Below are 14,005 nucleotides of genomic sequence, written 5' to 3' on the forward strand. Positions count from 1 at the left end.
AGTGGCCAATCTTTCTTGATGTAGTGGGAATCTCTTGCACGACTATCCCATTCACAGAGAAAACAGCAGTACTTTGGGTATCCAGTCTGCAGACCAAGCAAGAGAGCAACAACCTTCAAATCACCACAAAGCTGCCACTGATGTTGGTCATAGTTTATGCACCTCAAAAGTTGTTTCATGTTGTCATAGGTTTCCTTCATATGGACTGCATGACCAACTAGAATTGATGGCAAAACATTGCCATTATGCAGTAAAACAGCTTTAAGACTTGTCTTCGATGAATCAATGAACAGTCTCCACTCATCTGGATCTTGAACGATGTTGAGGGCTGCCATCACACCATCGATGTTGTTGAAGGCTACAAGATCACCTTCCATGAAGAAGAATGGGACAAGATCCTTTTGACGGTAACAGAACATGGAAACCCTAACATCACCTGCCAGGAGATTCCACTGCTGTAGTCTGGAGCCCAACAGCTCTGCCTTACTCTTGGGTAGTTCCAAATCCCTGACAAGGTCATTCAGTTCACCTTGTGTTATGAGGTGTGGTTCAGAGGAGGAGGATGGGAGAAAATGTGGGTCCTGTGACATTGATGGTTCAGGACCAGAAGTTTCATCCTCTTCCTCTTCCTCGTCTGACTCAAGTGAGAATGATTCTGGTGCATCAGGAACCGGCCGTCCTTCTCCGTGGGGTACTGGGTGTATAGCTGATGGAATGTTTGGATAATGCACAGTCCACTTTTTCTTCTTTGACACAGCTTTCCCAACTGGAGGCACCATGCAGAAGTAACAATTGCTGGCATGATCTGTTGGCTCTCTCCAAATCATTGGCACTGCAAAAGGCATAGATTTCCTTTTCCTGTTCAACCACTGGCGAAGATTTGTTGCACAAGTCTTGCAGCATATGTGTGGGGCCCACCTCTTGTCCTGATCTCCAATTTTGCAGCCAAAATAAAGGTGATAGGCTTTCTTAACCATAGTGGTTATATTGCGCTTTTGTGATGCAAAAGTCACTTCACCACAAACATAGCAGAAGTTATCTGCACAGTTCACACAAGTACGAGGCATCTCTGCTCACTTTGGCTAAACAGAAATGTGTCCCTTTGCAAAATCAAACACTGACAAATAAGAGAGCACGACACTGTATGATTTCTAGAGCTGATATAGGGCAATTTGTTCAGCAGAGTGATGTAAGCTTCGTTATGATTGCATCATCCATGACTTCTAGGAATAACATGATGCAATTCATATCATGTATGACGCAATACCAGCTTCAGATTGCATCATTCATTGTTTTGCCTAAAAAGCAAGTATTGTCCAAACCCAGTCACAGATTTATTCATAGATCCAGTCAAAGATGTATTTTAGTCATTTCTGGTTTAAATTGAGATCCCTTCCCTTTATAACTCACTTATCCTCCGCCATTCCCAAGTCAAGGGTCGTATATACTGACCCAATAGCATATCTTGAAAACTAGAGCCAATCAACAATTTTAAGCATCATTTTCGTTCTCGGTGACCCAGAATTAGTAAAGTTTGACTACATTTATTTCAGAAGCATTTTGGCTGTAGAGCAGTGTTATCTCGTATGGCCCCTGCCATCTGGCCAGGACCTTGCTCTCCGCTGTGGGTACGAGCACCATTACCCGATCTCCCACCTGGAATTTTCGGATCGTTGCTTGGCAATTGTAGCATGTTTCTTGGGCCCCTTGTGCCCTCTCCATGTATTCCCGCACTATGGGGGCGACTTGGGCTATCCTGTCTTTCATCTGCAACACATGCTCGATGATGTTTCTCCCTGGGTTTGGCTGTTCTTCCCAACCCTTTTTTGGCAATGTCCAGTATGCCACGGGGGTGGCGACCATATAACAGCTCAAATGGGGAAAATCCAGTTGAAGTCTGAGGAACCTCCCTTATAGCGAACATTAGGTAAGGCAGCAGGGCGTCCCAGTTCTTCCCGTCCTGGCTCACCATCTTTCGAATCATGTTCTTTAATGTTCTATTAAAACGTTCGACAAGGTCATCAGTCTGCGGATGATAGACTGATGTCCTTATGGTCCGTATGTGGAGCATTGCACATAAATCCTTCATTAATTTAGATACAAAGAGGGTTCCTTGATCTGTCAGGATCTCTTTGGGTATTCCCACTCTTGCAAAAATTTGGATTAATTCCTTAGCTATGGTCTTGGACATAGTGTTCCATAGGGGAACAGCCTCGGGGTATCGGGTGGCATAATCTAGCACAACCAGTATGTGCTGATGGCCTCAGGCTGATTTCTCTAGTGGCCCTACTAGGTCCATAGCTATTCGCTCAAATGGGACTTCAATAATCGGCAGAGGTACCAAAGGTGCCCTTAAGTGTGGTCGGGGGCCATGTACTTGGCATTCCGGACAGGAGGCACAATATTGTCGGACCGCCGCATAAATTCCGGGCCAAAAAAACCTCTTCAGAAGTCGATCAAGGGTTTTATCTACCCCTAGATGTGCCCCGAACAGATGGCTGTGGGCTAGCTCCATCACGCCCCTCTGATGCTTCTGCGGTACTAAGAGCTGTTCCACAACTTGCTCTTGGACCCAGACTACTCTGTATAGCAGATCCTTCTTTATCATATAATATGGCCCTGGGCTCTCCCTTCCACAGGGATCCCATTCACCTCAACTACTTCGAGAATATTGTTGTATATTGGATCATTGGCTGGATTCTGTCCAAAATTCTCCAGTGAAGGCCCAATTTGCCCAAACTCAGGGGGTTCTATTTCCCTCTCCAGGGAGGTCCCCGGGGAAATGGGTCCGGCTGCTGGTTCGTTGACCCCCTGTATAGTCCCCTTGTCAGTTGGGCCAACTCTTTCCCCTACTAGTATAGGCTTCTGGTTCTGGGCCAAGATTCTCGTTCCCCTCCTCTTATCTGCCCTCCTTTCTCTTTGAGTCTTCCTGGTCTTCCCAGGGGGAGAGAATAAATCCGGGGCAAATTCATGGAAGACTGGGGGGGTGCTAACTATCGAGGTCATCCCATTGCTCTCAGGGTTATTACTTTCGTCTGACTCCTCTCCGGGAAGTAGACCGCCAAACCCTGGGAAGTCTCGTCCTATGAGGACTGGGTAGGGGAATTTCAGGACCACCCCCACCGTCACCTTAGTGGGGTTTCCCAGGACTGCTATTTTTACCGGGATGGTCGGGTAATAATTGACATCCCCATGTACACAGGATATTCCTGTGCACTTGGCCCGGGATAGCTGGTCTTGCCCAACCAACTTTCACGAGAGCGTGACAGCACTTCCTGAGTCAACTAACGGGGTGGTCTCTATACCATTCATTTTAACTGGCCTAATATATCTATGAGGGACCATCACAACCCCTACTAGATTTATTAAGTCGCATGGTCCTTCTAGATCTCCCAGGTCGCATTGCATGGGCTCTTCTAGGTTCAGGCACTGGGCAGCTATATGTCCTATTTCTCCACATGCATAACATCGGTACCCTGCTCGGGGCAGCCCCCTTTTTTTTGGGCTGTTAGGCCTTGCCCCCCCCCCCCCCGAGTCTCTCCCCCCCCAGTCCCCAAGTCCCTCCGAGATCTCCGGCCGCCCTTCAGCCTCTTTCCTCCCCCACATAGTTCTGCCTGGGGCTACGGCAATTTGGGCCCTCAGCACAGAGACTTGCCTCCTGTTCTGGCGCCTTCCTTCCCCGGTGGTCCGAGAAAGTTCTTGGGCTGCTAGGTGTCTCTCTACGAGGGCAACTAGCTCATCATAGGAGGAGGGATCATTTTGACTGACCCATCCTCGTATGTCCGGTGGTAGCCCTCTCATGTACCTGTCCAAAACTATGATTTCCACAATTTTCTCCGGGCAATGGGTCTCGGGGCGCAGCCACTTCCTGGCTAGGTGAATCAGGTCAAACAGCTGGGACCTCGGTGCGTTGCTGTCTCGGTATTTCCACTCATGGAACCGCTGTGCCCTTATAGCTGTCATCACACCAGACCTCGCCAGGATCTCCGCCTTTAGCTGGGAGTAATCTCTAGCTGCTTCTGTTGTCATGTCAAAATATGCTTTCTGTGCCTCCCCACACAGAAAAGGAGCCAGAATACTGGCCCACTGATTTTGGGGCCAGGCCTCCCACAGGGCCGTTCTCTCGAACGCAAGAAGATATGCCTCTACGTCGTCGTCTTCTGTAAGTAGCTGCTCACCCGCAGGGGCCGGGTCCCATGGGGACCGTGTGTCAGAGTGGTCAGGGCCTTTAGCTGGTTCACAACCTCATGCACGGTGGCTCAATCCTGAGCCGCCTGGCTCATCAGTAGTTGATTTGTCTCCTGCTGTATTCGCACGGACTCCTGCTGGGTAGCTATCTGCACCCAGGTAGCCTCTTGTTGGGCCGCGGAGGCCTGCACCAAAGCCTTCACTACATCCTCCATTTTTTTGGTCTTTTTTTAATGGGGGGTGATTTACCCTGCCCTGAGATGGTTTTCCACAAAGTCTCACTCACACATCCCACTCGACACCACGTGTGACAAGGTACCTTCTCGGGCTCACCAGCCTCGTCTGCTTTTTGCCTTGGCAAGACAGGCTTGGGTAAAATAGTCCCTCTTCGTGGCACAGGGGAAGTCCGTTCCTTCTCTCCACCAGTCTTTTTAGCTTGTTTTTCTCCCTCTGGAGAGGCTCACTGTCTTGCTGCTCCTAACCTATTGGCAGCAGGACTCCTTCTCTCTCCCCTCTCCTCCCAACAGGGTTTAAAAAGGACTCAGGCAGCACTTAGTTGGAATGAGCTGATCCTAATTACCTCAGGGAACTCCCTCTCAGCTGATCCTAATTGATTCTCTGGTAGCCCCTTCTCAGCTGAATCTGATTGACCTGTAGTTACTCCTCCTCAGTTGATAGGAAGGAGGGCCTTTTAATCCTCCGAGACTGTTTTCTACCCACCCCCCTTGCAGCTGTCTGTCCTGAGTTTATCACAGTACTCAAAAACCCAGAATGCTGCATACTCTTTTTGTTGCAAACTCTTCCAGTCTAATGTTTCAGCCACATTGGGTTCTACAGGAACAAAGGACTGGAAAAATCTGGCTAGAAATCTGGCATGCCATGAGAAGGCAACAAATCACCAGAGAGCATTCCATAGGTGGAAAGAGCTTGAGATGAGACTAAGGTTAAAAGCCATCATAGATGATCAGCATCAAGAGAAGATTGCATCAGAGTCTCTTTACTGGCAAAATGTTCTGAAAAGGCTCATTGCCATTAGAATCATAGCATTGTGAGAATGCTTGCTACCCAAAACCTAGCACTGCGTGGCACTTCAGATCAGCTGTATGTGCCAAACAATGGAAACTTCCTTAAAATTGTGGAGCTGATGGCGGAGTTTGATGCTGTACTCCAGGAGCATCTAAGAAGAGTCACCACCCAAGAAATGTACACACACCACTACCTTGGAAAAACAATTCAAAATGAGATCATACAGTTACTGGCAACAAAAGTCAAACAGAAGATTGTGGCAGATCTGAAGTCAGCAAGATATTACTCTGTTATTCTGGACTGCACACCTGACATCAGCCATACGGAACAAATGACTTTAATGGTGCGTTTTGTAACAACAGAACCTAGTGAAAGTGTCCCTGCAATGGTGACTGTCAGAGAGCATTTTCTAGAATTTATTGACATTGATGATACTACAGGAACTGGTATGACAAATGTGCTTCTTAAAAAGCTGGAAGATACGGGAATTGCGATAGCGGACATGAGAGGTCAGGGTTACGATAATGGTCCAACATGAGAGGAAAGAACAGAGGAGTGCAGACACGGATCCAAGAGTTAAACCCTCGAGCTTTTTTTTATCCCATGCAGTTCTCATTCATTGAACTTGGTGGTCAGTGATGCAGCATCAGCTTCTTGTGAGGCTGCTGAATTTTTTAATGTAACTTCAAAGCATCTATGTATTTTTCTCTGCATCAACTCATTGATGGCAAATTTTGAAGCGACATCGGAGAACATCCTCTCTGACTCTGAAACCACTGAGTACCACATGCTGGGAAAGTCAAGTGGAGGCGATAAAGCCTATCAAACACCAAATTGGGAAGATAGATGATGCCATAGTTGCCATTATGGAGGATAATGCTATGACAGGAACTGTTCGTGGGAGAACAGTGGCAGAGGGAAATGGAATCACCAGAAGTATACATAACTTCAAATTTCTGTGTGGCTTAGCGTTGTGGCATGACATACTGTTTGAAATAAATTGTTGTAAGCAAGAGACTCCAAGGTGTTGACCTTGGTATATCTGGAGCAATGTAACAACTGGACAAAGCAAAGTCATACCTACAGTCTTACCGGTCAGATGACGGATTTCAAAACGTTCTGAAGAGTGCACAGAAGTTGGCAGAGGAACTTCACACTGAAGCTATTTTCCCACCCATTCAAGAGTCACCGAAGAAGACATTTTGATTATGAGGCACGGGATAATCCCATAAGAGACTCCAAAACAACAATTCAAAGTTGAATTCTTTAACCAGGTGCTAGATTGTGCAATAGAGTCAGTTGAAGAATCTTTCATGCAGCTCAAGGAACACAGCAGTATATTTGGGATGTTGTATGATATTCCAAAACTCCTCAGTATACCTGAAGACGACCTACACCAGCAATGCAGGGCACTGGAGACAGTGTTGACACATGATGACATGCACGGTATTGATGCAAGTGATTTAGGTGATGAACTGAAAGCCCTTTCAAAATACATTTCAGCAGGATCAACTCCAAAGGCTGTTCTGGAATATATGTGTGCACAAATAAGATGACCACCCTCTTTCCAAATGCTTTTGTTGCACTGCGCATACTTCTAACACTTCCTGTAACAGTTGCCAGTGGAGAACGCAGGTTCTCCAAGCTGAAGTTAATAAAAACACATCTACGCTCCACAATGACACGGGAGAGGCTGGTCAGCCTTGCAACCATCTCAATAGAGCATAAGCTGGCCCAGACTGTGGACCTTCAGGAAGCAGTTCAAATCTTTGCAACCAAGAAGGCACGGAAAGCACCACTTTGATTATTCAAACAGATAAAAATGCCAGTGTTTACTACGCAGACAAGAAAAATTAACTTTCAAATGCCTGAACAGCAAATGTAAGTGTTACTTAAAATTTTTGAACACAGCATTTTAAGTTGTTAGTTCTTTATTGGGGTAGGTAGCAGAGCAGTACCATGAGAGGAGTAGAACAGGAAGAAGGCAGAATTGAGACCTTTCAGAGTTTTGGCCCAAGCAAAGGGGTGTCATTTGAGCTCCCCACCTCAGGTGCCAAAATGTTGTGGGCCGGCCCTGGGGCAGGACCAAACGCAGTTGCAGGCAGGGAAGGTGCTGAGCAACCACGAGCACTGGCTGCAGCGGGGTCAAGCAGTAGCTAGCTCCACCCAACCACCAGTCAGGAAGGGCCGTCAACTGGTCAGCCCCTGCTAGGGTTTGCCGTGTCCAATGTCTTGACTGACTCTGCTGCAGCTGGCTCCCTGTCAGATGTGTCCACGCCGTGCAGCTGAATCTTGGAAAGGTTCCATTTCTCTCTGCCTCTGCTCAGCCAGCATCACACAGAGCTTTGGGGGGCCCCCCCACGCTCTCATCCTCATGAGACGGAGTGCCAGCCGTGTCCTGTGGCACCTGCTCCAGGGCTCCCTGCCAAACAGCAGGTGCGGCCATTATTGCAAACACCAGCCGGTTAGACTGAAATAAGCCCTTGTGTGTGATAATTAATTGTGAGGTTCTTCTCGGCACTGCCTCCAGCCTCCATTTGTAGGCAGGCTTGAACGAGGTCAGTCCTGAAGAAATGCTTCTCATTGGCTAACGAGGCAAAGACTGCCTCCATTCGAGGCCAAGGACACTGATCTGCATGCAGCGATGGTGAAGGATAATCTTGAAATCACACCGGTTCTAGACACCCCATTTATTTCACTGCTGGCTCTCTCAGGGGCTCCTTGGCTGGAACTCCAGCGCCCTCAAAGAGTGGAAATTCTGCCTCTCCCTTTGGCCGTGTCGCCAAAGATACTGGGTGAGCTTTGCACAACTTCCAAATCACTCGCTCTCTTCCAGCATCCTCATTTGTTTCCCGATGCCATCAGCTTCCTTGTCCCAAAGTTCCACTCGTTTGCGTATCAGTCCAGAGCTCCGCAGTTCTTTAACGCTGCAGGGGTGTGTGTATTGCCATGGCAGGCCAGCTGAATCTCTCAAACAATGCAGGACCCTCACACTTCACAACATAAAGATTTAGCAGCTGCTGGTTACAGTTAGATGTTACCTTCCCTGTAATAATGCCCAGGGGAGAGAGGGTTTCTCCTTATATTTTCTAGTAACACTGAGACCTTGTGCTCTCTGATAACCACCCCGTGAAATCCCAGTCACAGCAGAGCCTCGATCCAGCTCCATTTTATATCTTACCCTTCCCATTGGAAAGAAATCCAAATAACCCTTCATTTATTATCTTCTAAATGTAAGTAACTGTAGAGATGCTGCAGTGGTTGTCATATTGTGGGTTGGGACCCCAAAGTGGGTCCTGACCCCATTTTAATGGGGTCACCAGAGCCAGCATTAGACTCACTGCAGCCTGGGACTGAAGCCTAAGTCCAAGGGCTTCAGCATGGGGCGGCAGGGCTGGGGCTTTGTCCCCCCATGCTGGGGTGGCGGGGCTCAGGCTTGGGCTCCGGCCCCACTCCATCCAGAGTGATGGGGCTTGGGCTCTGGCCCTCACCCAGGGTCATGCAGTAATTTTTGTTGTCAGAAGGGGATCATGGTGCAATGAAGGTTAATACAGCATTCTCCACAGACTCCCTGTTGTCATCTGCAATGCTGAACTCCTTGGGGATGGCCCTTAAAGCAGCGGTTCCCAAATTGCGGTTCGTGAACCCCGGGGGGGGTTCGTGAAATGTTACAAGAGGTTCTTGGGAAAAAATTCCCTAATGGCAGACAGAGCTGTCCCTAGGGAGCATGAGGCCAGCAGCCCGAAGCCCCTGGACTTCAAGAGCTAAGCAAATCAAAGCAAGCATATCTGTTACACTGAGGAGATTTAAACTTCAAGACTCCTTATAAGAAATGGAAAGGGAAGTGGATTTTTTTTTTTTTTTTTTGCTGTTTAAAATTAAATAGGCAGCTAGTATTGTTTTTAAAGTTATTATGAAGAACAAGTTTAAGCTTTGTTGTAACGTGCGTTCTTTGCCTGGACTTTCTCTATGGGGTTAGTAGGGGCTGGTAAGCTGCACAGCCGGTCCTACATTTTAGCCCCCTTTACACTTAGTAAATCCGCCACCTCTGTCTCTCCAGTGATACTGTTATAGATGATCTACTATTCCAGTCTCTCAATCTAGGTGAGCCATAAAGGAACACCACCCACTTCCCACACATTGCAGAAAGGATGGGAGAGTGTAAACGACAGAGAGAGCACAGCAGGAGGTGCGGGGGAGAGGGCGGGTAGCATCCGGTCCAGACTCACGTTTTGATGACCTGTCCCAGGTCATATCTGTCAGTCACCTCAGATGGCTGGTTGTAATCTTTCTTGTCTCCCAGGGTGACGCAGCCAAACGGCATTGCCAGGTCCGGTGCTGGAAGGCAAAGAGGCAGAGTTAGATTTCTGTATTTTGAGGGAGTTTTGTGTGAACCTGCCACTTGGCCCTGTTGCTTTACTCCTTGCCTTCCTGATTCTAGACATACTCAGGGACACACATGGCTGCAAGGATGGAGTCTCAGGTTTTTTAAGTAGCATTCATGCCACCGCTAAGGATTTACTCCCTTTGCATTAGCCTCCTTATTTCATTGACATTTCCCTTTCTGAAGCTCAGCGTCAAGGTCACCTTTTGGTGTCCTCCCCACCCCTTAGGGTGTCAAATCTAATTCTGTTGTGTGGTCACTGTAACTTAGTGGCTCTGCTACTGTCACTTCTTGAATTAACTCCTCTGTGTTAGCGAGATCAGCCACTCTCTGTGTGTGCTTTAGCTAGTCCATGAAGCGACTACTTAACACGTTGAGAAATGGTTTTCCTAATCTTGGTTCCATTTCCCAGTTGCTAAGTGGGTAGCTGAGATCCTCTTTGTTCCCATTTTGTCAGACTTCGCTGCCTTGTTGATCTCTCTCAGCACTGTGCACTCAATTTCCTGTTCTTGGTGCTAGCACCATTACAATTAAGGCTCAGACTAAACTTACTGCGTAACAACTGATTTTTTTGAATGCTCAAAAATCCATATCCAAACTCCGATTGCCTAGAAATGTGCTGTGCCTCAGCAATGCTCATGGCAGGTGGTCCAAATCCAGGCTAAAGTTGAGCCCGGGGTTTCTAAGACACGCCTGAAATTATCATGTTACAGCAAAGTGTTTATGGTTTTTATAACATTTTTTGCACCCACCTGGGGCTCAAACTATTGCCCTGATCCTGCCTCCTATTGATCACAGCTGGCGTCTGGCACCTCCTGCCCCTTGGGAAAGCAACATTTCCAATGTGCTGTGGGGTGAGAGTTAGATTGCCCCCTGCCGACCAGCAGTCCTCCTTCCCACACTCCAACCACTCTCCTTGGCTTGTTCCCCAGGCGTGAGCTGCCTGGGGGAAAGGACACAGCTGCCTTAGAGTCACAGAGCACCTCATGGCAACAGGCGACAGCCATGCTCAGCCCCTACATGTTGGCAGGAAGTTCAAGTCCTGCCCTCTGCAGATTTCTGAGCTTGTCAGCTGTGCCAGTTCCATCTGAGTGTGTGTGTATGGGGGGGGGGGGGGGTGTCACAGGGCTTCTTTCGCTCAGGAGCAAAGCTTTTTCATTAAGGACTGATCTTTCCCAGCGCTCTAAAATCCACACACAGAGTCAGATTGTTCTGAAAGCTGCCTCCTCAGGGCCGGAGGTGGAGCAAGTGCTGCCAAGTGAGGGTTGGCCTGGCCTGGCCTGGCGCTGGTTTTGAGGCTGGCTGCACTCAGCAATCCGGAAGGGCGCTGTACACTGCCACCCCCCGTGAGTGGTCATTAATGCAGCTTTGGGGCAGTGGCTGTAGTTCCATTCTCAGCCCTGGGACTCGTGTCCCAGGCAGATCCAGCAACATGAGCCTCTGCTCTCTGAATGTTGGTCACGCAAGCTTCTATGGCACCCTTTAAGCACAGTGCTGCTCCCCCACACTCCGGCCTCTCAGCTTCCCACCCATACCACACCCCTGAAGTACCCCCGGTCCCATGCTCTCTGGCTTCGCTGCCCTCTGCGGCCCTCACCCTCCATCCCCCAGCTGCCCTGGATTAGAATTTTGGCCTCCCGAGCATGGCAGGCCCCACTACCAGTGCTGTCAAGGGGCCCCAGCCCAGTGGATTCAGCACTCCCTAACGCTGTTTTTTGGCCCTGCCTGCCCTCCCATCACTGATCCTGCCTGGCACTACACAGACAGGGCCTGCAGGAATCCCACTGAAGCAACTGGCAGCATTTGTGCCACCTCCAACTGCTGCTAGCCACCCCCCACATGTGGCATTTCTCTAGTCGAGTCCCAGATCCCCCCCAAATCCTGCAGCAGAGAGGGGTGCTGGGCAGGGAGAGGGGCTATAGATGGAGGCTGTGCTGCGTGAACCCCACCAGGCCCTGCCAGATCCCAGCAGGTGATGCCATGCAGTCATTTGAACGAGCTTTATATCCTCCTATTGGGATGAGCAGCATGCCCCTGCAGACCCACAGCAAGATCGCCCCCCTGACCTACAGCGAGATCCTCCAGCCCACAGGCACCAGCAAGATCCCTCCACAGACCCACAGCGAGATCCTCCAGCTCCCAGCAGTCCCACAGCGAGATCCCCCTCCCCCCCACAGACCCACAGCAAGATCCTCCAGCCCCCAGACCCACAGCGAGATCCTCCCAGCCCCCATGCACCAGCGAGATCCCCCTCCACAGACACACAGTGAGATCCCCCCTCCCCTCCAGACTCACGAGTTCTCACAGGGAACAGCCACCAGGGCAACCAAAAGGGAAGCTATGCTGTGTCTAGGTGCATGGTCACAGCTGTGCACCCCGCACCCCACCCATCAGTGTTATGAGGTCCCCCTCTGGGCCTGGCCCATGAAGCCAGGACTCTGTCAAGCCCCAGCTCCCTTCTCTGGAGGGCCCCTGTTCAATCACCTGTGTTGCCCAGATGGCAGATGGCCTATCAGCAGGGGCCAAGTCCCCACTTACGTGATGGGCTCCACCTTAGGGGATCAAACAAGGGTTCTCTGGAGCTCCCAACCAGAGCTGAAGAGCCGGGGGCTGTACCCAACTCTCATCCTCTGGGGCTGAGGAGCAGAGGGGGATGCGTCACCCACACAGACCCCCAGGGGGCCAATGCACCCCAGGCTCTATTCTAAGGCCTATGGTGACTGCAGCCCCTCTGGGATTGCAGCTGAAGGAGCAGCTGGCCGTGTGTCTTTGCTCACCGTGCGCCAACAGCCCCACATAGGAGTCTGTGTAGGTAACTCAGCATACAGCGGGCACCCTCCCACAATGCTGTTCCTTGAGTGCCCTGCGGAGAATGTGGGATTAAAACCAGCAACACCCTGGCTAACGAGGGACAGACGAGGTGGGAAGGCCCAGAAGGGGCAGGACTGAAACTTACCCAAACCAGTTCTTCTCCCCAGGAGCTCCACAGCCTCTGGATCTCCAGGCCACTCCCTCTGGTCCCTAGGGTGAAACCAAAGCACAGTGCCCTGCTGCTGGGCTGTGCTGTTGTGCCCCATGGCAGGGCCCCACAGCAGGGCAGGGCTGGGTTGTGTCGCAGAGGGCCCAGGAGCTGCTGCTGGGCTGGGATCAGAGCTGCAGGGGGATTGGGAAGCAGGCACTGGCTACAGCTCTCGCTGTGTCACATGCTGTCATGAATATAGAGGGAAGGGTAGCAACCTTTATGTATGCAGTAGCATAAAATACCTCCTTGGCTGCTGTACTGGACTGCCTTACCTGTAAGGGGTTAAGGAGTTCAAATAACCTAGTTGGCACCTGACCAGAAGGACCAATGAGGAAAGATGATATCTTTCTCCCCCAGATTTGAAAGTGTGTTCTTGTTCTCTCTCCAGAGGGAGAAGCCAAGCAGGTACAACATCTCCTGAAAATATACCTAGAATAATCCATCTAAAACCACAGAAACTGAGTAGGGCAAGGAAATGCTTTAGGTTATCTTTTGTTTTGGCTTGTATGAATTTTCCTATGCTACAGGTGTAGTTTTATTCCTTTTTTTTGTAACTGTGAAGCTGAGCCCAGAGGGGAATCTTCTGTGTTTTAATCTTTTTATTACCCTGTAAAGTTACCTTCCATCCTGATTTTGCAGGTGTGGTTCTTTTATTTATTTTCTTTATAAATAAAGTTATTCTTTTAAGGACCTGATTGATTTCAGTGTCCTAAAGACAAAGGATCTGGTCTGTGCTCACATTGCTAAGGCAATTGGTTGGTATATTATTCTCAAGCTTCCCCAGGAAATGGGGTGAAGGGGCTTAGGGGTATATTTAGGGGGAATAGGGATTCCAAGTGACCCTTCTGTGAATATTTTGTGTAAATCACTTGGTGGTGGCAGCAATACCAGTCCAAGGACAAGGAAAGGGATTTGTGCCTTGGAAAAGTTTTAACCTAAACTGTTAAGATATCAGCTTAGGTGGGGTCTTTCATGTGGGTCCTCACATCTGTACCCCAGAGTTCAGAGTCGGGGTGGGGGGGGACCCTTACACATGCACATTGCAGGAGTGACCAGAGCCCTGCCAGGATCCAGGCCCCACGCTACCAGGTGCTGCACAGACACCAGGAGACCCAGCCTGGCCCTGCAGTGCTCCCAATCCAAGTGACATGCTAAGGATGTAGGGAGAGGGACTAGCCTCCAGCCCCACCATGGGGCAGGCAGGGCAAGGGACAGAGAGCTACATAAAGAACTCAGGAGCGAGGCTGCAGTCCAGAGGGACTCTGAAATCCAGGCCATGGTTTCCCTCTGACTGTCCAGCTCCAGCAACTAGTCATTTAAAATATGGATAATACAAACTGGACCTGGATTCATGAGCCCCTGGATTGGGCACAGGGGGGCAGCCC

General features: G+C 49.6%; 1 protein-coding gene across 1 annotated transcript in view; it reads right to left on the reverse strand.

Annotated features, from left to right (window-relative positions):
• Positions 1-14,005, reverse strand: part of CAMKV (CaM kinase like vesicle associated) — a 60,638-nt gene that overhangs the window by 31,643 nt on the left and 14,990 nt on the right. Inside the window, exon 2 of the mRNA XM_024193653.1 lies at positions 9,444-9,552. Within this exon, the coding sequence (XP_024049421.1) occupies positions 9,444-9,538 (95 nt within the window). The 5' untranslated portion in view covers positions 9,539-9,552. The remainder of the gene's footprint in view (positions 1-9,443; positions 9,553-14,005) is intronic.

This window comes from Terrapene carolina, unplaced genomic scaffold (assembly GCF_002925995.2).
Source record: "Terrapene carolina triunguis isolate 2854851 unplaced genomic scaffold, T_m_triunguis-2.0 Scaffold235, whole genome shotgun sequence".
Lineage (NCBI taxonomy): Eukaryota > Metazoa > Chordata > Testudines > Emydidae > Terrapene > Terrapene triunguis.